Source organism: Gymnoscopelus microlampas (genome assembly GCF_963454915.1).
Source record: "Gymnoscopelus microlampas genome assembly, chromosome: 20".
In the NCBI taxonomy this organism is placed as follows: Eukaryota; Metazoa; Chordata; class Actinopteri; order Myctophiformes; family Myctophidae; genus Gymnoscopelus; species Gymnoscopelus microlampas.
Window position 1 is genome coordinate 7,200,399 of NC_139957.1, and position 22,773 is coordinate 7,223,171.

General features: G+C 41.7%; 1 protein-coding gene across 4 annotated transcripts in view; it reads left to right on the forward strand.

The window, feature by feature from the left end:
- Positions 1 to 22,773, forward strand: part of rock2a (rho-associated, coiled-coil containing protein kinase 2a) — a 79,089-nt gene that overhangs the window by 32,769 nt on the left and 23,547 nt on the right. For all 4 annotated transcript variants that reach the window (XM_084043843.1, XM_084043845.1, XM_084043842.1 and 1 more), the window contains exons 7-18: positions 895 to 1,033; positions 1,554 to 1,645; positions 3,709 to 3,868; positions 4,244 to 4,307; positions 8,007 to 8,095; positions 9,071 to 9,119; positions 10,342 to 10,477; positions 12,801 to 12,892; positions 17,022 to 17,268; positions 18,903 to 19,009; positions 19,376 to 19,529; positions 20,103 to 20,263. In XM_084043843.1, the coding sequence (XP_083899969.1) occupies positions 895 to 1,033; positions 1,554 to 1,645; positions 3,709 to 3,868; positions 4,244 to 4,307; positions 8,007 to 8,095; positions 9,071 to 9,119; positions 10,342 to 10,477; positions 12,801 to 12,892; positions 17,022 to 17,268; positions 18,903 to 19,009; positions 19,376 to 19,529; positions 20,103 to 20,263 (1,490 nt within the window). The remainder of the gene's footprint in view (positions 1 to 894; positions 1,034 to 1,553; positions 1,646 to 3,708; positions 3,869 to 4,243; positions 4,308 to 8,006; positions 8,096 to 9,070; positions 9,120 to 10,341; positions 10,478 to 12,800; positions 12,893 to 17,021; positions 17,269 to 18,902; positions 19,010 to 19,375; positions 19,530 to 20,102; positions 20,264 to 22,773) is intronic.

Sequence of the window (22,773 nt, forward strand, 5' to 3'; positions counted from 1 at the left end):
TTGGCCTATTTGCTAGTCTGCGTACTGCGCACACGCACACACACACGCATAGATAGGACCCCTCACACACCCAACTACAATATTTGAACCCTCACCACAGGCACCTGACACTTAAAGGCCAAGACCACTTTGGTAGAGGTTTGGGTTGTGTAGTTACCTTGCCATGGTGTAACTCCAAAGGTGGACAAGAAATCAAAACTAATTGCTCCATTGATTAGAAATTGATAATTCAAAATATGCTCCTCATTGACTTACATTGTACGGTAGAACAGCTCTCAAAGTCACTCTTTTAGCACCTAAACGAACACAAACAAAGCGGATTCAGACAATATAGAACATCACCAAACCCAGTACTGTTAGTTATTTTTTATAAAAATGTCAACTTCCTGCTGATTTTACTATTTGAAGATCCGAATCCGTGGATCCAGTCCGTTTTTTCTTCTTAATAAAAATAGCTAATCAACTGGTAGCATTTTTATTAAGAAAATAAACAGTACTGGGTTTGGTGATGTTCTATATTGTCTGAATCAACTTTGTTTGTGTTCGTTTATGTGCTAAAAGAGTGACTTTGAGAGCTGTTTTACCGTAGAATGTAAGTCAATGAGGAGCATATTTTGAAAGATCAATTTTTAATCAATGGAGCAATTATTTTTGATTTCTTGTCCACCTTTGGAGTTACATCATGGCAAGGTAACTACACAACCCAAACCTCTACCAAAGTGGTCTTGCCCTTTAACATATTTATAAGATTTATACAAAATTGTGTGTGTTTGTATATACCGGTACCTATAATGACATGTCTACAATAGGGATTTGTTATTGAATATATTATTTTCCCATCAACTGTTGCACTAGTCACAACAGCATTCCTCATTGTAACTTGCTCCCTGTCAGGTGACACTCCGTTCTATGCGGATTCTCTGGTGGGAACCTACAGTAAGATCATGGACCACAAGAACTCTCTCAACTTCCCCGATGATGTGGAGATCTCCAAGGACGCCAAGAACATCATTTGTGCCTTCCTGACCGACAGGTAAGACGGAGCTTTTTTAAGACCTGAGGTAAATGGGTTAAACAAACAAAAACTGTTCACTAAATAGAAATCACAACCAAGATCAGTGCATGATATATTGTACTGCAGGGGTCTTCAATGTTTTTCAGGCCAAGGACCCCTTAGCTGGCAGAGAGATGAAGCAGGGACCCCCACTACATATTGTATAACATTGTCTTGCAGATTAAACTTTTCCATGTCGTTGGCTCTGTACTTAGTGTGCTCTTTTCAAAATAGCCGATCTTGTGCTGTGAGGCGTTGCTTGCTTGTAGATCTGCTATTTTCGGCTAATGTTCCCCTCAGAATAGGAGCGAAGTTCCCCACAGAAAAAGTGCCAATCGCACAAAGATTTGGTGACTTTAGTAACTCTGAGGATCCCCTAGGGGTCCCGGACCCCCTGTTGAAGACCCCTGCTGTACTGTATAGTGTATGATATGTCTGTATTGCTCGGCAGTAGAGAGACATTGGATAATCAGAGAGGTTTGCTTCCTTTGTTTTTGAGGGAGGTGCGACTGGGCCGGAACGGCATGGAAGAAATCAAGCGACACCCCTTCTTCAAGAACGACCAGTGGACCTTCAGCACCATCAGAGACAGTACGTACGCCGTCCCAATCCTCAGTGCCCATTTAACCCCATTCAATCCGGGAACGCATACTGTGTCATTTTAGATTTGAGCTCTAACCATTATTCTATACTTCATAGCTCTTCATAGGGTTAGCGCTATGAGCTTCGTAGATCTGCTGTTATTTGAAAAATCGTGAAAATGTGTGCAAATCTTTTAATATATATATTTTTAAAGCGGATGTTTGTAACTCAGATTTTTGCTTCTGGGGGTCCCTGGAACAACATATTTTACAAAATGTTCGCTTTATAAAATGTATATTCAAAGATTGGCACACATCTTCACGATTTTTCCAAAATAGCAGATCTACAAGCTCATAGCGCGGCACTCTGTGTCTTGCATATCTGCTATTTTTGATTGGCCAAAGAAATCTAAATTTTCGTTTTCTGATGAGCATTTGGACATACACGGTTCTCACACGGAGGAAAAACAAAAAAAAACAAAAAAAAAACAAGGTTCTCTGCCTGTCAGCGACGATGATGCACATTGTTCAAGTGAGGTCAGGGGTCAGTCAGTAGTTAACAAGGGGAGGACTGAAGACTGGATGGACTGGTCAGGTTAGTGGAGAAGGAAATAGATGGACACTCAAGTTTACTGTTCAACTGTTTCAAACCCTTTGTGTCCAAGCCAAGGCATACCAATGGGCAAGTCAATATCTCAAGGCACACGTAGATCTGTGAACATAGCAGATCTACGACCTCCCCATGCATCACATCGTGTTGTGAGTTTGTATTTTTTTTTTTCTAGAATTTTTTTTTTCTTCTAATTTCTAATAAAAAATCTAATTTAACCCATTGAGACCTGAAGCCGATTCTACATGTCTCCTAAATCTCAACAGTTTTCTGAAAAACGTATGTTTCTATATCAGTGGTGCTCAATCTTTTTCATGTCAAGGACCCCAAATATTATATGTATTTGGCCGCGGACCCCCATCAAAATATTTTGTTCCAGGGACCCCCAGAAGCAAAGATTTGAGTTAAAAATGTTTTCAAAAATAGCACTCGGTGCCGCGCTATGAGCTTGTATATCTGCTATTTTTGAATAGCCCAAAGTGTAACATAATGCTTTTTAGCTCAAATCTAAAAATGACACAGTTCCAGGTCTTAATGGGTTAAAATTCAAATTTAAGATCTTTGCCTATAATAACTTGCCCAAAACCAGGAGGCCAGGCAAGACACTTAACCCCCGACCGGGCGCTGTATTAATGTTACTTGCCCAACTGCTCCTAATAGTAAGGATGTGATCAATACAGAGCACGAATTTCACATATGTTTCACGTATGTGCAAATGTGACAATTTAAAAAGAAAATACCCCAAAGGAGTGGGGACCGTATCCCTATCTTGTTGGAAACTTGATTCCACAAGAGAGCGTTCCATCTCGCATATCGTTGCTGTCGGGCAGAAACCTTGCATCTCCATGTTTTAACTTTTTGTGTTTTTTTTAAAGCCCTAATTAAAGCCCTACTTGGGGTGCCAATGGCCTAGTGGTTAGGGCGCGTACCACATATAGGCTCTAATGCAGCCTGACAGCGAAGTCGCAGGTTCGATTCCCGAGCCCGACGACCTTTGCTGTGTGTCACCTCCTGTCACTCTACTATCCAATTAAAGACAGAAAAGCCCCCCAAAAAATCTAGATTAACGCCCTACTACTTGATCATACTACAGCGTCACACAAAAGTATCAAAAGTAGCAGATCCAAAAGCTTGAAACGCGGTGCGTTGCGTTTTGAGCTTGTAGATCTGCTACTTTTGCTGTTTTTTAATTTGAATCCTCAAAAGTAACAGTTTTGGACATTATGCTTCCACCCAACACCGACACTATACTGTAGTTTAGGGGGATCAAAAACAGCCAAAATGAGTTTATTCTGTATTTCTCCACAGACTCTTGACTTTTCAGTCAACCTTCAGTGTAGGATGTTGACAAAACGAAGTGGTTCTCAGCACAATTGAATCGAATAGAATATTCTAGTCTTGGACTGGTATTTTTCACATTGCGATCCGTATTCTTACGTCTCTCTCTTCTTCTTCTTTGTCAGCGGTTGCGCCAGTGGTCCCAGAGCTTAGCAGTGACATCGACACCAGTAACTTTGATGAAATTGAAGAGATAAAGGGCGATGTGGAGACTTTCCCAACGCCTAAGGCCTTTGTTGGAAATCAGCTGCCCTTTGTTGGATTCACCTATTTCAAGGAGGACCAGTAAGGCTTCTGTTTTACTGTCAGTTGCTGTTGATACAGAAACGCTGTTTTCTTGCACGTTTTTTTACCCAAGTTTCTATTCCAGATGTAAAAATAGGCAGAACATAAAATACATTTCTATAAACATAGGTGCGTATAACAGGGCATTGTGTGAGTGCTTTAGGAAATAACTGCGTTTATGTTTTGAGGTTAAGTATATGTAACAATCACGAATGTTAAGGTGAACCATTTAAGAAGAAACGAAAGTAAACATGAACTTGGCAAACAATCTTCTTGAACGTACCTCTGGGTTATATCTACCATATTTGGTGGAATATATGCTATATGGCTATATGTTCATAGCATAGTTACAACTTTCCACTTTTCCTTCTCCAGACTGCTAATCGCCTCAAATAATCGCTCAGATGCACATGAAAATTCGGCAACCATGAAAGGAGAGGTGAGTACTTGGAAGTATTCCATCTGCACCGCACAATGTGGACTTATGCAAATTATGTCAACGTGGAGAGTGCAAGCTTCACAGCATAACTAGAGAGACATAGCCTCACATCAGCACTCATAGCATCCTCATGAATATTTTAAATACGCTGACTCAAAGTAAGAGTGAATTGAAGCATAAAGAAAGATTTCTAGGTTCAACCGCATGAACCCTAGAGTCCCTGTTCTGGACATGGTGTGTTTTGCGACGCGTTTTAAAGAGCTATTTAAAGAGATTTGGTGTAGAGGGAAGAAAGGAGGGGGCCAAGTATAGATGACCCCTGGGGGAACCCCGGTATATATGGTTCAAGTCAATTTGGGAACCCATCGCCAAATGAAAAGGAAAAACAGCGCCCTCTGCTGTTTTTGACTATCTCAGTTGGCTCTGGGAAGAAGTTGACGTAGCACCCGTGCGCAAGGAAACCGGGGTTTTGGTCTGCCTTCAGCGCATCACTTCCGGTGGTGCGACTATGTTTTCATTCCCACTAACAATATTTCTACACGGAACGCTAACACCACTTCTCCCAGAGAACATGGATCGTTTTGGTTATAAGCCCACTTGTTTCTATGATGAAAGAGTAAGTTAAAATGTGAATATCTTTCCGTGGTTTTGTCTGCTCCGCGGACGCTATTGTTAAATTAGTTTCGGTTTGTTTCGAGTGGGGAAGGATCGACGGACACGTGAATCCCACCCACTACATTTGATTGGGTAAAGCACAGCCTGCTTCCTGATCTGAAGGCACGCCCACTTGCGTACGCAATATGACGAACCCCCCCGACAGATTCAAACGCAGAGCAGAATCTGTTCTTGAGAGATTAGGTTCAAGTAGATATGGAAGCCCGCATGTCTTCATGTTGCACAGCTTCCATAGAAGCTAACTATTTTCGGTTATTATTTTAAGATCAGAGCATTTGAAGTGGACAAACTAGCAATGTGTTGAGAAGCATCTTCCATAAAATCTTAATAGTCTGGGATATTTCATGAAGGTTAAAGCCTCAATCAGTGAGTTCTTCACCTGGTTGGTGGTATGTAGAACAGCAGGAACAATCATCATCATTTTACGTATTGTGTTTAGTTGTTTAGGGAACCGCGTTAGTTTGGGGGGGGGGTCTTTTCACATTTTCACATTTAGGACTTGGTCATACAAACATTTTCAGTTATTTTACTTTGTGCTATGACTTCTGCATTGCACATGAAAACTCGAGGAGTTTCCAGTTACAGTAGATGAAGCCAAAGCTAATCAGGGTTCATCTCACTGCTGTTTTCCACTCATTACTTTATAATTGACATTAGCGTGTGTTTTGTGTCCGGATTGTACGCTTTTGTGCTTACAAGCTTGTAGATCTGCGATTTCCACTATTTTCTTTTTATGTTTTTGGACCGATGAATGGAAAAACGGTTGTGCAAAATAATTGTCATTAGCTCAAATGATTGCGATCCCGCCATTATGTAATATTTGTGACAGCTCTACTCCCAAATCCAAATGTGCGTTGGCCTCCTGACCACCTTCTGTCATGTCGCATTACGTATTGATTATTCATGTCCTGTAAAAGTATAGTATTGCAGGTGCTATGGAGATCGTAACTGCATAAATATGTCATGTAAATGCAGTATTCCGGTCGAGACATTTGTGCATGCCTGATGAAGGGCTGTGACTCAATTTTGGAGGTTTCCACTTTCCAAGCTCCGGCGCGTCGTGGAACAACTCTTCACAATTTGTATTTGTGAAATGATATATTGCAGGAAATGGCTAGTACACTATATCCTTAAATTAAGTCCAGATCTGTTGCTTAACCCATTAAGACCTGGAACTGTCATTTTTAGATTTGAGCTAAAAAGCATTATTTTACACTTTGGGCTATTCAAAAATAGCAGATATACAAGCTCATAGCGCGGCACCGAGTGCCGCGCTATGAGCTTGTAGATCTGCTATTTTTGAAAAATCGTGAAAATGTGTGCAAATCTTTGAATATATATATTTTTAAAGCGAACATTTTTAACTCAAATCTTTGCTTCTGGGGGTCCCTGGAACAAAATATTTTGATGGGGGTCTGCGGCAAAATACATATCATTTTGGGGGTCCTTGACATGAAAAAGATTGAGCACCACTGATATAGAAACAAACGTTTTTCAGAAAACTGTTGAGATTTAGGAGACATGTAGAATCGGCTTCAGGTCTCAATGGGTTAAACTTTGTATTTCCAGTCGTTTTTATCTCGGTTATCGTAACATACTTGATACGAGACCAATTTCCATGTATCTAGACCAAAAGAGTGCAATGATAGATTATCTTCATTCGTGAAAAAAACGAGAAAAATGAATATTTTTGTCATTCCTAATCTGTTTTATCTATTGCCTTTTAACTGGATATTATTAGCTGGAAGATGGTGTGTGATAGCGGACGGTTCTCATGGAACGTTGGGTGTGACTCAGATTTAAGTAATCATGAACATATGTGGCGGTGTGCACTTTAGTTCAGGAGGCCGTTGGTTTGATGCTTCACGTGACCAGGGGGATGATGATCCTTAACCCATTAAGACCTGAGGCCATTCTTAAAAATGTTTTCTAAATCCTAACAGTTTTTTGAAAAAAATCTAAAAAATATTTTTTCAAGATTTTTCAAAACATAGCAGATCTACAAGCTCATAGCGCGGCACTCGGTGCCGCGCTATGAGCTTGTATATCTGCTATTTTTGAATAGCCAAAGACATCTAAAGTGACACAGATGCGTTCCAGGTATCAATGGGTTAAAAGGTGTTAAATTCATCTATGTAAAAATAAGGCTGTTTAAAAGACATAAAAGTCTAAAATGTATGCTTCAAAGGTCTTAAAAATGCAGCAGACTCGTCAAATTTGATTTAGGATTTGTTATTCTTGCGTTGTATTTGTGCTTTTTTTGGTTATTGATACATTGGTCCCAAACACTATACCCTATATTCTCAGTTCAAACCATGAATGACAGCAGTGTTATTATTGTCAATAGCCGATGTACAAGCTCACACCGCGTCAGGCTATTTTCTCCGAATGTCCTCCAGAAAAGGAATGCTAGTGTTAAGCTTGTTACATTTTATTCTTACCAGTGGTGTAAAGTAACTAAGTACATCTACTCAAGTAGTGTACTTAAGTACGCTTTTGAGGATTTTTTTTACTTTCCTGGAGTATTTACCATATTCAATACTTTTACTTCTACTCCACTACATCTCAGAGGCAAATAGTATACTTTTACTCCACTACAATTATTTGAACATTTTAGTTACTAGTTACTTTGCAGATATAAATGATTATATTATAAAACACACATCAACTACTTTAGCCATATTTTATACGTAGGCTATTTGAAAATAGCCGATCTACAAGCCCACAACTTATCGCGTTGTGAGCTTGTTGATCTGCTATTTTCAAACATTTTAGTACTTTTACATTTGGTACTTTAAGTATATTTTGATGCCAATACTTTTGTGCTCTTACTCAAGTAACATTTTGAACACAGGCCTTTTACTTGTAACAGAGTACTTCCATATTATGGTATTGATACTTTTATTTAAGTACTTTTTCCACCACTGATTCTGACTGGCATGAAAGTTTGAAAAAGGCTTAAATCTAAGTTGCCTAACCCTGTAGAAAGCCTGTGTGACTCTTCTCTCCCGTCTCTCTCCTCAGTCGGCAGCACTACAGAAGAAACTCCACCATCTGGAGGAGCACCTCAACAATGAGATGCAGTCCAAAGACGAACTAGAGCACAAACACAGGTAAATGTTGGACAAATTCAGCATCCAGTCCTACGCGGTGAGAAATCACCAAATTTAACCCATTGAGACCTGAAGCCGATTCTACATGTCTGCTAAATCTCAACAGTATTCTCAAAAACGTATGTTTCTATATCAGCGGTGCTCAATCTTTTTCATGTCAAGGACCCCCAAAATTATATGTATTTGGCCGCGGACCCCCATCAAAATATGTCAAAACTAGGGACCCCCAGAAGCAAAGATTTGAGTTAAAAATGTTCGCTTTAAAAATATATATATTTAAAGATTTGCACACATTTTCACGATTTTTGAATAGCCCAAAGTGTAAAATAATGCTTTTTAGCTCAAATCTAAAAATGACATAGTTCCAGGTCTTAATGGGTTAATATATGTATATATTTTTTTCTTCATAAATGAATGCCCTATTTTATACTTTGTCGTATGACAGTGTCATGCAGACGTAGCAAAAAGTAGTCATCTAGAAGCTCAGAACGCATTGCGCTTGTCGATCTGCTATTTTTGAAATTGTTTGAAAATTATAATGATATGCCCAAAATTTGGGAGGCCAGCTTGAAAGTGGTGAAGTGTGTCTGTGTTTTTTGTTATCAATATTGAAGCAATGAAAAGTATAAAAAGTAACAAGAGCTTGTTACTAGATCACGTCATTGGATCCAGGTTCTTTTTTTTCCATTTCCTGAAAAGCAAAAGTTTTGGACGTGGTTTCCACCCGACATGTTTGAGACTTAATGTCCCTTTCACGTTCACTCGTCACCGCAAAGCCTGATTTACACTCGGTTTGCGGTGCCAGTGTGCGCACGAAAATAGCCGATCTACAAGCTCGCGGCGCGTCGCAGCACGGCGAGTCGGGGAGCTTGTAGTTCGGCTATTTTTGGAGACACTGGCGCGTAAACTGCTATGTATAAATCAGGCTTAATACCGGAGCTGTTTTTAACATTCTGCAATGTTTTCTTTGCTCAGGACGGCCACCGGTCGTCTAGAGAAGATCTCCAAAGAGCTGGAAGAAGAGGTAAGCTAGTTTAGACGCAGAGTAAAATGCGGAGAGATCTTCTATGACACCTGTTGCTGTTAAATGTTTTTTATTCATGGTGTCCTGTTGCTGCTCTGTTTGACAAATCCTATTTTGGGCATGAAGGCCTCGCTCGCCGTGTAGGCAGATCGCTTTTCTTCTGTTATTGTTTGTCTGGTTCTACAGGCTCAAATAGTTTGATCTGACGGGTCTGTTTTTCCCATTCAGAGTTACCACAATATGTAATGGAGCATTATTCCCCCGCATGACTGAATGTCTTAAGAAAACTAGCAATCTTATCTGTTCTGTACATGTCTTCCACACAATATATTCCAGTGGCAATTTAGGGATCCAATTCTTACACAACCGGTTACAGGATTACATGGCATTGTAAATGGTGTCTCACAGGAGTTTTGAGTAGCTTATCAAAACGTTTTCTTGTCATGTTAAGCCTTTTTTTCTTTCAACTGAAAGAGGTGTTGACACTTTCTTCGCCGATGCAAAAATAAATCATTTATATGTTTTATCTGAGGGTGACAGTATATATATATATATGTATTAATGAATAGGGCATTCAAATACAGTACAGTATTGTACAGTACAGTTAAGAATACAGTGTGAATATTAGAGTTATTATATTATATACAGTATATATTGTACATTTTCTTCTTTAATCCCTGACATGTAACATTAACCCATTTAGACCTGGAACGCATCTGTGTCACTTTTTGATTTGAGCTAAAAAGCATTATTTTACACTTTGGCTATATAGGTGCCGCGCTATGAGCTTGTAGATCTGCTATTTTTGAAAAATCGCGAAAATGTGTGCAAATCTTTCAATACATATTATTTTAAAGCGAACATTTTTTACTCAAATCTTTGCTTCTGGGGGTCCCTGGAACAACATATTTTGAGAATGGGGTCCGTGGCCAAATACATATCATCTTGGTGGTCCTTGACATGAAAAGGTTTGAGCACCACTGATATAGAAACATACGTTTTTCAGAAAACTGTTGGGATTTAGAAGACATTTGTAGAAATCGGCTCCAGGTCTTAATGGGTTAACACAAGATACCACAGAAAGTAAGACAAAGGACGAGGTAAAAAAAAACTGAATGCAAAACAAGTACCAGTAAGAAAAAAAGTACAATGTATTAAATAAAAGTAGAACTTAAAAAAAAAAAAAGCTTCTTCAAACTTTTACCGGTTTGCTGTCTGGCAGGTGACCGGCAGAAAGAACCTGGAGTCTACTCTGAGGCAGCTGGAGAGAGAGAAGGCCCTGCTCCAGCACAAGAGCCTGGAGAGCCACCGCAAGGCGGAGAGCGAGGCCGACCGCAAGCGCTGCCTGGAGAATGAAGGTACACTGGAACTGGGCTTCTCAAAGTGGGGTTCGGAATCCATTGATGCTCGTTAATGTTACTTTGCATCGAGGCAATTATGTTGTGTTTCTGCATCAAATAGAACTACCCCTGATCTAAGATACCATCAAATCCTCATTTTTTGTGACCCTCTTTGGTATTACTTATATCATTTATCTGTTCTGTTCTAAAAGGGATAGTCCCAGTCCTTGTTGCTGATTGGCTAAGAATACTGCTACTACTACTACTACTAATAGTCTTTATTGTCCCACAGGGATATTCATGTTCACAGTCTGTTCCACAGAAGAAAAACGAACACACAATATAGTCCAAAACAACATAAGACCAATAGATGAAGTCCCCAGGATACATAGCTTGGAGTAGTATCTGTGGGGAAATTAACAGAAGCATGAGATGTTAACGTGTCACAATCAGCATATCACTCGTGACATAGAAGGTTCCCTAAAGCACTGTTTCCCAAACACTGGGTCATAAACATTTGCGAGAAAATATCCTTAGAAAAATGATATACTGTATATATTGTTTCAAAAGATTTTCAAAAGAATGTCATGAATAAATCAAAGAAATTCCCTAAATTAAAAAAAAAAAAAAACTTAAGAAGTAGCCTAGTGAAAATAGCAGATGTACAAGCTCACAACGTGGCGCCACGTTGTGAGCTTGTACATCTGCTATTTTCACTAGTTTGGGTCCTGGGGAGAAATTTCCCTTTTGGGTCTTGAGCTAAAACGTTTGGGAACCAATGCATTAGCTGATAGCCTGGCAATAGCCTCATTTATGGGATAGAGTCTATCCCATAAATAGACTGTAGATAGACTGACATATTGTAGGTTTTACCACCACCTACTGGTCAAATAAATGCCTACTTGATGTTGAGCTAGAGGGAGGGGGGGGGGGGACTATTCTAGAAGCTGTCACGACTGTGTAATCTCAAACCATTTCTTTTAAGGATTACGCACGCTTCAAGTTCATGTCCATGTCAATAAATGTCCAGTTTAACATGCTCGCACGATGCATATCTCCGCAGCCCTGCTTTTCCTTTGTTGTCCTTCTGGAAAACCTTTTCCTCTTCAGCCATATGTAAATGATACATTATGGTATCCGACGTCCATGATGCACTTGTTATGGTGCGCCGCCAGAAATGCACACGGATAAACAGGATCAGATTTAGGGATAGTGACTTTCAACTTTAACCCATTAAGACCTGGAACGCATCGGTGTCACTTTGATTTGAGCTAAAAAGCATTATTTTACACTTTGGCTATTCAAAAATAGCAGATCTACAAGCTCATAGCGCGGCACCGAGTGCCGCACTACGAGCTTGTAGATCTGCTATTTTTGAAAAATCTCGAAAAGGTGTTTAAATCTTTGAATATATATATTTTTAAAGCGAACATTTTTAACTCAAATCTTTGCTTCTGGGGGTCCCTGGAACACAATATTTTGAGATGGGGGTCCGCGGCTTAATACATATCATTTTGGGGGTCCTTGACATGAAAAAGATGGAGCACCACTGATATAGAAACATACGTTTTTGAGAAAACTGTTGGGATTTAGGAGACATGTAGAATCGGCTTCAGGTCTTCATGGGTTAACCATGTGTAAGGGGGGGGGGGGGGGGGTTGAGGGGGATAGAATCTCAGTTCTACTTTTGTTCTGACTGTGTCATAATAACGTCCAATATATCCATGAATTATTTGTGAATACACTGCTGTTGGGGAGTATTATCATTGTATGGGAGGTTTAGCGCTGTACTGTTCTATGTCTCGTGGTCAAATGTAACTGAAATCAACACAAAGGGTAAAGTGTAAGTGAACTTTAGTTTTTTTTTTACTAATAGTATTCATATCTTCTTTGAGAAGATTAAACTCATTTTGGGGGTTGTCACTTTTGGGAAAGAAATCCACTTTGTATCGATTTGAGCCGAAAGATAATCCAACCCCAGACGTGGCTGAGGTTTTGGCTCATAACGTGCTCAAACAGTGAACAGTGGGGTTGAGGTTTTTTAGCTCATACAGTTTGTGTTTGCTCTGTAATCCTTAACAGTGAACAGTGTGGTTGAGGTTTTAGCTCATCGTTGCTGTCGGGCAGAAACCTCTTATCTCCATATTCCAACTGTTTGTGTTTTTCCGTAAATTACCGCCCCTCTTGATCATACTGCTTTAAAAGTAGCAGATCCACAAGCTCGAAGCGTGTAGATCTGCTTCTTTTGATGCTTTTGAATTTGAACGCTGAAAAGCGACAGTGTTGGACATATGAGGTTTCCACCCGACAGAAACGTCACACAGTCTGTCCTCTTTAACAGTGAACAGCCTGCGAGACCAGCTGGATGACATGAAGAGAAGGAACCAGAACTCGCACATCTCCAACGAGAAGAACATCCACCTTCAGAAACAGGTCGGCCACCTAAAGCCTCCAAGAATATTTAACCTGTTTTAAAAAAAAAAACATTTTAATGAAATAATTGCTCTTTGGGGGGGGGGGGGGGGTGTGGGGGGGGTTCATTTCATTAAACTGGCATCAATATTTTGAGCATACCAGAAGTACATTTTCAAAAATAGTTAAAATAGCAAATCTGATGTAGAGGGGGGGGAAAAAGAAGAGGACCAAGTGCAGACCCCTGGGGTACTCCGGTCAACTAAGTATATAGGGGTTTAAGTGGATAATATATTATATCATTTTTCCCATAAATCAGTGCTATTGAACACCCTTTACGTCTGTGTGTTGGTTAAAAAAAAAATCACACCCTGTGTGAAGGTAGCGGCGCCTTTGATACATTTTGTCATCAATATGTGTTTATAATGTGTTTATAGCCACGTGTCACGTGAAGCTTGACCAATCACTTTGTTGACGCACCTGACCAATCACAACGTTGACGCACCTGACCAATCACAACGTTGACGCACCTGACCAATCACAACGTTGACGCACACGGACAAAGTCAGATATAGAGCGGCTAGCGCCGCTAAAAATCACACCCTGTGTGAAGGTAGCGGCGCCTTTGATGAGCCCCGTATTGATGTTGTCATCAATGTTTGTTTTTTGGACACACGGACACGCACACGGACAAAGTCAGATATAGAGCGGCTGGCGCCGGACCCAGAATAAAGTCCTAGTACCTTATAAGATCAGAGCACTACGTCACGCCGGACTTCGCATGACGTGTCAGCCTGTGTCCCTTTTATGCCCATGTATGGAGAAGAAAGGGACAGACCGAGGTCCCTTTTATGCCCATGTATGTAGGCTGTCCCTTTTATACAGACGGTCTTTTTCGCCCATGTATGGACGAAACGGTCTTTTTCGCCCATGTATGGACGAAACGTTGCAGAGCCTCATGTAGGCCGACCCTCTGGGTCTGGCAAAAAATGACACAAGTAGTGGGGGTCCTTGCTTCTTCTCACTCTCAGCTAAGGGGTCATTGGCCTGAAAAATGTTGTAGTCTCCTGGTCTAACCAATTGAAACAGTTTACAACGGAAAGGCTTTTCTTTGAGATGGGGGTTCCGCGGCCAAATACATATCATTTTGGGGGTCCTTGACAAGTTTGAGACTGATTAGCCTATATAGCAATATAAGTTTTGTCAAAAAACTGTTTATTTGATGATTTAGAAGAGATTTGTAGAATCCCTGCTGAAGCAAAAACATTTGATAGCAGATCTACAAGCTTGTATATCTGCTATTTTTCAATAGCCAAAGAAATCTTAAAATGAAACTGATGCGTTCCCGGTCTTAATGGGGGTTTTCTCCAGTGTGGACATGCAGGTGTCTCTTCAGGTTACCCAAGTCATTGAAACTCTTGTTGCACTGTTTACATAGGAAAGGTTTTTCTCCAGTGTGGACACGCAGGTGTCTCTTCAGGCTGCCCAACTCATTGAAACTCTTGTTACACTGTTTACAGTGGTATGGTTTTTCACCAGTGTGGAGACGAAGGTGTGACTCCAGGTTACCCAAATCATTGAAACTCTTTTTGCACTGTTTACAGAGGTATGGTTTTTCACCAGTGTGGAGACGCAGGTGTGACTCCAGGCTACCTAATCTAGTGAAAGTCTTGTTGCACTGTTTACATAGGAAAGGTTTTTCTCCAGTGTGGACACGCAGGTGTGTCTTCAGGTCACCTGTCCGACTGAAACTCTTGTTGCACTGTTTACAGAGGTATGGTTTTTCTCCAGTGTGGACACGCAGGTGTCTCTTCAGGTGACCTACCTGACTGAAACTCTTGTTGCACTGTTTACAGAGGTATGGTTTTTCTCCAGTGTGGACACGCAGGTGTGTCTTCAGGTGAGCTACCTGACTGAAACTCTTGTCACACTGTTGACAGTGGTGAGGTTTAAAAGGTTTTCCTCCGGTATGGACATGCTGGTGTCTCTTCAGGTGAGCTAACCGACTGAAACTCTTGTCACACAGTTTACAGATGTAAGATGTCTTTCTTGTGTAAGTCCTTTGACAGGTCTTTACGTCCGGTTGAGTTAACGTCTTGGTAAACTGTTGACGACTGTAAGATGTTGGTTTGTCAGCGTTTCCATGTTCATGGCTGGTTATTACACAGCTGGTGGGGATTTGCTGATCGGCTGCTGAGGGGATCTGTCCCGTCATCATTTTTCCGTAGAGGTCGTCGCTCCTCTTCATGTGTCGAAAGATAGTTGTCAAGGCAGATGTACACTTAGAACAAGAGAACTGAGTAAGGAAATATTTGGACTCGCTGCTTCCAGGAGTGGCGGTGTATCGTCAAAACTGCTTCTATGAAGACCCAAGTTGTAGGTTCGGCAGGGGCTCGCAAATGTGTCTTTATACTCTCTCTATCTTTGTATGTTCTCTATCGCTTTCTCTCAACACTCTTCGTCAGGACATATAGTGGTCTTAGCGGGATGAAGTGGAAGTGGCAGTAGTTGCAGTAGCTTAACACTTTATACAGGCTAAAGTGGCGTACATACTAGACGAAGATGGGTTTTGACGTATGTCGGGGGTGAGGAACTGGTACGTTCTTTACTTCAGTGAATTAGCAGAGCTCTGCTCTTACCTCACTCACAACACAAACTGTTGCCATAACAACAGCCATGTGTGCAAGCCGCCACCTTTCCATATTTGGGCAAGACTGATATAATCAATATGACATCATCACCATGACGACAGAGATCAACATGAAAGCAACGTCGTTATTAGACTCTTTTTTGTGTATTTACCGTTTAATAATGGTATTATATTATTGTTCAAAAGAGACACAGCTTATTCTCATAGAAAAAGACCAGGAGACCTGGTTCTGCCAGACCCAGTACTTTATAAGATCAGAGCACTACATCACGCCGGTCTTCGCATGACGTGTCAGCCTGTGTCCCTTTTATGCCCATGTATGGAGAAGAAAGGGACAGACAGGGTCCTTTTTATGCCCATGTATGTAGGCTGTCTGTCCCTTTTATAGAGCCGGTCTTTTTCGCCCATGTATGGAGAAGACGTTGCAGAGCCTCATGTAGGCCAGACCCTGGCAATGACACATATTGAACCAATGAAAAGTATGAAAAAGTGCTTCTGACAAAAGCAGCTAACTCCATTGGATCCTCAAACTTTCTGCTAAACCAGCTAACTCAAGCAAAGGGCGGTGGAGTTTGCTGGTTTTGCTGACTCCAGGCTCCACCCCCTTTTGACCGCCAACCTCATTGTGAGCTTGGAGGTCAATAGACCATATTCACACGGCGGCCATATTGCCATTAACACATTACCTACCAATCACAAGTATAACCGTGATTGGATAAATACCCCGTTATGTGCCAGTCACGAGTATAACCGTGAATGAAAAATTAAAAAAAAAAGGAGACGCATATGTGTATCCAAGTTTCATGGCTGTAGGTCAAACAGGGCATGAGTTGTACCTGTTCAAAGTTGGCATTTTCAATTGAGTGCTATAGCGCCACCTTTTGACGAAAGATTGTGAGATTTATTTCTTGATAGTTTTTCATGACCATCTATCATATGGCCGAGTTTCGTAAAAAGCGTATGCACGGTTCAGCCAGAACTGCGAAAAGTGGCAGAAGAAGAAATGGAATAATTCCAATAACAAAACGGGTCCATGCTGGAAGCCTGGCCCCGTAAAAAAATAAATAAAATATATATATATATATGTTACGACCTTATAAGTTCTAGAGAGGCTATAAAGAAGTTACATATTTCAGAAATATCACAAACCAGGGTCACAGAAAAGTGTACAATTTATTAATAGGATCAAACGTAAATTTACAAGGGATAAACAAACAGGGAAAGCACAAACTAGCTTGTAGATCTGCTATTTTCAAACATTTAGTACTTTTACTTTTGGTACTTTAAGTACATTTTGATACAAATACTTCAGTACTTTTACTCAAGTCATTTTTTGAATTCCGGTCTTTCCTTGTAACAGAGTACTTCAACATTGCAGTATTGATACTTTTACATTAAGTAAACCATTTGACTACTTTTTCCCACCCACTGCACAACAAGCCTAAAACATTCACAACCGCTTTTCTTTCTTTTTTTTTTGTGACCCCCTGCCCTGTCCAGCTGGAGGAGGCCAACACGCTGCTGCGCGCCGAGTCGGAGGCGGCGGCGCGGCTCCGCAAGACGCAGACGGAGGGCAGCAAGCAGCTGCAGCAGATGGAGGCCAACGGGCGCGAGCTGCAGGACAAGTGCTGCATGCTGGAGCGCGGCAAGCTGAGCCTGGAGAAGGAGTGCATCGGCCTCCAGGCCGCCCTGGAGGCCGAGAGGAGGGAGCACAGCCAGGGCTCCGAGACCATCACTGACCTCATGGGTGAGAGAGAGAGAGAGAGAGAGAGACGGAGGCTTTGATTGTTGTGGGCAAAGGGTGGGATCAGTTTAGTTCGCTGTCCTGTAGTTTCCCAAACACCGGGTCGGGACCCATTTGTGGGTCACAGACCCATTTTTGTGGGTGAGAAAATATCATTGCATGAAAAAATATGTTGTATCAAAAGATAAAAAGAAAATAATAATACAAATCAAACATTTTTCAAAACAATGTCATAAATAAATACAGAAATCAAAGAAATTCCATACATTTCCCCCCAAAATTGCAGATGTACATGCTCACAACGTGGCACGAAGTGACGCGTTGTGAGCTTGTACATCTGCTATTTTCACTAGTTTGGGTCAAACTAGTGAAAATAGTGATACAATTTCCCTTTTGGGTCTAAAGTTTGGGAACCACTGCTGTAATTTCCGGTATTCCTGCAAGGTAATGTATCACCCGCAGGCCTGGAATTTCATAATTTTTAGGGTCAAAGGCCACTTGGCCTTCGGTGGTGTAAATTGTTTGAGGGCACTAAGGCCAAATGCCAGGGCAGGAAGGCCATCAAAATAAAACAGTGATTTGAAAAAGAATCTTAATTTAATCTATACATTTTTCAATTAACTCTCTTACTGCCAGACATATTTCTGGCTGTGTGCAGCCACTGCCGGCGATTTTTCAATTTTCGTACCTTTTTCAAGTAGTCACCGAATATTTATCTCCAGTATGATCGATTCCCTGATGGTTGCTAATCACTAAGGGTTTCACTGTGCGGTTTCGCAAATGTCAACGAGGTCATCACGACAATTAAGTCTGCCTTTGAAAATAACATGTCTGGGCCAAAAATACATAGTAAAAAAAAGTACACAGGAGCCTTTTTAAGGAGTTGATACTATAACTATCAGTGAAATAAGTAAATAAATAAGCTGTTTATTTAATAAAATAATTGTATTTGTATTTAACTGATCTAGTGCCAACATCCGTCAAATCCGTCACGTGGCCTGACGCCCCGTGCGCCACAGTACGTCAAATCCGTCATGATTTTTTTTTTAAAATAATATATATATATATATATAATATATGTTTTTTTTTTTTCCTTGTTTAACCTATAACTTAAAAAGGCTGTATCTCGCTTCCTAAGCACTTTTTTTTTTACAATGAATTTTGGCTGTGGCACTCAGAGCCAAAATTCCATAAATAGGCTGGGCACTGAATGAGTTAACAATTACCAATATATCTGTAGAAACTACTGAGTTAACAGTTCATACACGCTCAGCCGTGGACCAATCGGGTCAGTCAATGGACTCAATTGAAGATGGCCATGTTGAGGGGAGAGTTAACTATTCAAAATCTCAACAAAAGACAGTGGTGTGAAAGAGACGGAGGAGAAAGCAGTGAAATCGGCTGAGGCAATGTGGGCAGGGCATCAAGGCCACTATGGCCTCGGAGCACATCATTTTTGAGGGGCAGAAAGGCCAAACTGAGGGGCAGAATGAGTGTGTGTACATGTATGTATATTTTACTGAGAGACGGGGAAGGAGCCAAGATACTTGCTGCATGTGCATGTGAATACATTTCCAGGCTCACTCGTGACCGCTGTGCCTTTTTCTCTCTCAACTCTCATCTGGGCTTGTGTATAGGACGCATTTCTGGCCTGGAGGACGAGGGTCGGCAGGCGAGACAGGCTCTGTCTAAAGCTGACACAGAGAAGAGACAGCTCCAAGAGAAACTAACTGATCTGGAGAAGGTACAACTGTTGAACTATTCAATCTTACAAGTTTCTGGTTGTCAAATTTCCCAATTGTTTTGGTCAGTTCTTAAAGGTGCAGTAAGTGATTTTTTGTTGTTGGTTAAAATGAGCGCATCTGTGTCGCTTTTTGACTTGAGCTAAAAAAGCATGATTTTACACTTTGGCTATTCAAAAATAGCAGATATACAAGCTCATAGCGCGGCACCGAGTGCCGCGTCGCTTGTAGATCTGCTACTTTTGATGCTTTTGTGTGACGCTGCAGTATGATCAAGTAGAGCATTCATTTATGAAAAAACACAAAAAGTGAGAAGATATCTACTGTAACATCTCTCCTATAACTACGCCCCATCTTTCACCTCGCAGGAGAAGAGCAACAAGGAGATCGACCTGACCTACAAGCTGAAGGTTCTGCAGCAAGGCCTGGAGCAGGAGGAGGCGTCCCACAAGGCCACCAAAGCACGCCTGGCCGACAAGAGCAAGATCACCATCGATGGAGCCAAGTCAGAGTCCATGAAGGGTGAGAGCTGTGACCCTGCGGCCAGGGTTGGAGCCGTAGCAGCTTTCGCTGGAAATAGCCGCGGAAGCTACTACGCTGAAAATAGCCTTTTCGCTGAAAATAGCCTTTTCGCTGAAAATAGCAGATCGACAGGCTCACAACGCAACTCGTTGTGAGCTTGTACCTCCATTTGATAGGATTTGTACCTCTTTGTAGGATTTGTACCTACCTTTGATGGCCACGTACCTCCATTTGATTTATTTATTTTCTCTCTCTCTGGAACCCTTAATCTACACTGTAAAATCCTAAGTGGTAATTTAACTCTGAGAGTCCATTTGGTTCCTAACTATCAATAATTTAGCCAGGGACCCACCGAAGCCCCCTCAAGAACCCCTGGTGGGCCCTAGACAGGGTTCCTTGAGGGGATTCCATTTGGACCCTTACAAGTCTGTTACTCTGAGAGTGTACAAATGGAACCCTTACGGGTCCATTTGGTTTACTTGGTCAATTTGTCCTGCATGTTGATCATCACCGTGTGGCTGTGTGTGTGCGATGTGTTCCATCATGGTTTCTTTTCTCCATAATGCCCTGCAGAGCTGGAGCAGAAGCTGGCCGAGGAGCGCGCGGCCAAGCTGCGGCTGGAGAACCGCATGCTGGAGCTGGAGAAGCACAGCAGCATGACGGACTGCGACTACAAGCAGGCCCTGCAGAAGCTGGACGAGCTCCGCAGCACCAAGGACCGGCTCACGGAGGAGGTGTGTGTGTGTGTGTGCGCACTAAAACAGTGGTTCTCAAACGTTTTCATGTCAAGAACCCCCAAAATGTTATGCGTTTACCGAGTGCCGCACTATTAGGGCTAGCTAATAAGTCATACAAGTCAGTATATCCTATAAGTCCATTGTGAACGTGAGTCAAGTCAAAGGAGGAGTCAATATAAATCCACTAGAAAAAAAAGAACTAGAAAAGGTGCTCCTCCTTCAGAAATAGCAGATCTACAAGCTCATATGCGGCACTCGGTGCTGCACCATATGAGCTTGCTGCTATTTGCCAGACCCAGGGGGTCAGCCTACATGAGGCTTTGTCGGTCGGTCCCTCTTTTCCTCTGCACACACGTCATGCGAAGTCCGGACATTCAGATTTCAACCACTAGGGGTCTGGCAGTATCAGGTCTCCTGGTTCCCTTGTTTTGAATAGCCAAATAAATCTAAAAACAAGACCAGGAGACCTGGTTCTGCCAGACCCAGAATAAATTCCCAGTACTTTATAAGATCAGAAAACTACATCACGCCAGACTTCGCATGACGTGTCAGCCTGTGTCCCTTTTATGCCTATGTATGGAGAAGAAAGGGACAGACCGAGGTCCCTTTTATGCCCATGTATGTAGGCTGTCTGTCCCTTTTATACAGCCGGTCTTTTTCGCCCATGTATGGAGAAGACGTTGCAGAGACTCATGTAGGCCAGACCCTGGGTCTGGCAATGACACAGATGCGTTCCCGGTCTTAATGGATTAATCTATATAATGATGTCATAATGCAATGACGCCACACTGTCATCACGGCTGTGCAATTGTCCTTTAAAATGAGTCAAATAAGCAAAACATCATTTAGCAGCATTTAGTGTGACGGCTGCCATTTTAACAATTGATACTGGGTCATTACTGTAGTTTGTGACACTGTTTGACGGTGGTGCTGGTGAGTGAAATGTTTCGCTGGACGGTACATCTGAGAGGAGGACCAAAGACTTGTCATTCTGCTGTCGCAGTAAGACACAACGTGTACTGCTTTGTAAGGGGATATAACAAAAGTGATCAGATGGAAGTGCACATCTTCAACACAGTCTCTCTACTCTGGATGAAGCTGCCTCCAGTGACAACTGGAAGAGGAGAGCGTCCCCTTGAGGTTCCCTCCAGGCACTACGACCACACAGCTGTGCTCATAGAAGATATTATCTACATGTGGGGAGGGTATCCTCACTGCAACGTTCTTTATGCATTTGATGTCGACGCTCATAGATGGTTGAGGCCCAGGGTTTCTGGAACCATTCCAGAGGTGAGGCTTTACCACTCAGCCTGTGTCTTGGAGAAGGTCATGTTTATCTATGGAGGACACACCCGGCTGACTGGACTCACTAATGACATCTACAAGTTGGACACCAACACCATGGTCTGGGCTTTAATTAACACCAGAGGCACACCACATGATTCAAACCAACACTCTGCCGCCACCATCATCGGGACAAAGATGTTTGTATTTGGGGATGGCAAGGTCAGTGTGTTTGACACAGAGACCAACAGCTGACTGAGAACACCTTCCACTCAGCCTCTCCCAGGACGCCATAGTCATTCAGCCTTTGTCTACAATGGAGAGCTTTACATACATGGTGGCTCCTGGAACGAGTTCAAGTACAATGATCTGTGGAAATTCAATTCAGAGACCTTCTCCTGGAAGAAGTTTCCACTCAAGGGAAACGGCCCTTCTATGAATAAGATGTTCTGTTGCACGGTGGGAGATCGTATCATCCTCTTTGCAGAATTTGAATACATTGATGATCTGCACATCTTAGATTTAAATCCAACACTGAAGACACTATGCAAGCTAGCAGTTATCCAGTACGGTGTGGAGCAGTCAGAACTCCCACACAACATCAGGTGGGAACTGGCAGCCATGACAGAAAGAAAGAAAGAAAAGAAAAAGAAAAAGAGAAAGAACTAGAAAAAGTGCCCCTCGGAGCACAGGTCTCCGCCAGGTCAGGTACGTTATTGTGGCCTCCTGGTGGCGCTATAATAGGCCAATGTGAAAAAGGTGCCATTCCTTCTTAGGCCTTTCACGGCAATCGGACACTACATTCATGATTTGTATAATTTGTGAGCTTTTAGATCTGCTTCTTTTTAATTGCATGAAAATATATGATATATATATTTTCAACATGGCGACGATTATGCAGACCGATGACAGTTAAGTGACAAAGAAAGAAAGAAAAAAAGACCATTGCTGCATCAAAAGTAATCAGCAAACTATACTATAAAAACTGGTGAAACATTGGTCAAATTGTCAAATAAAATGTAAGAAAGAGGCAAACATTTTGAAAATAGCCGATCTACAACGCCTCGAACGTGAGATAGATCGATCTGTAGATGGAACTGCTTGTAGATCTGCTATTTATCTGTGGAACCGAGTTGAACTAAATAATGACTAAATAACTCCTACAATTCCAAGTGCTTGTTAGGGTGGGGGAGTCCTAAGTTCAAATATAATTATTTTGGGGG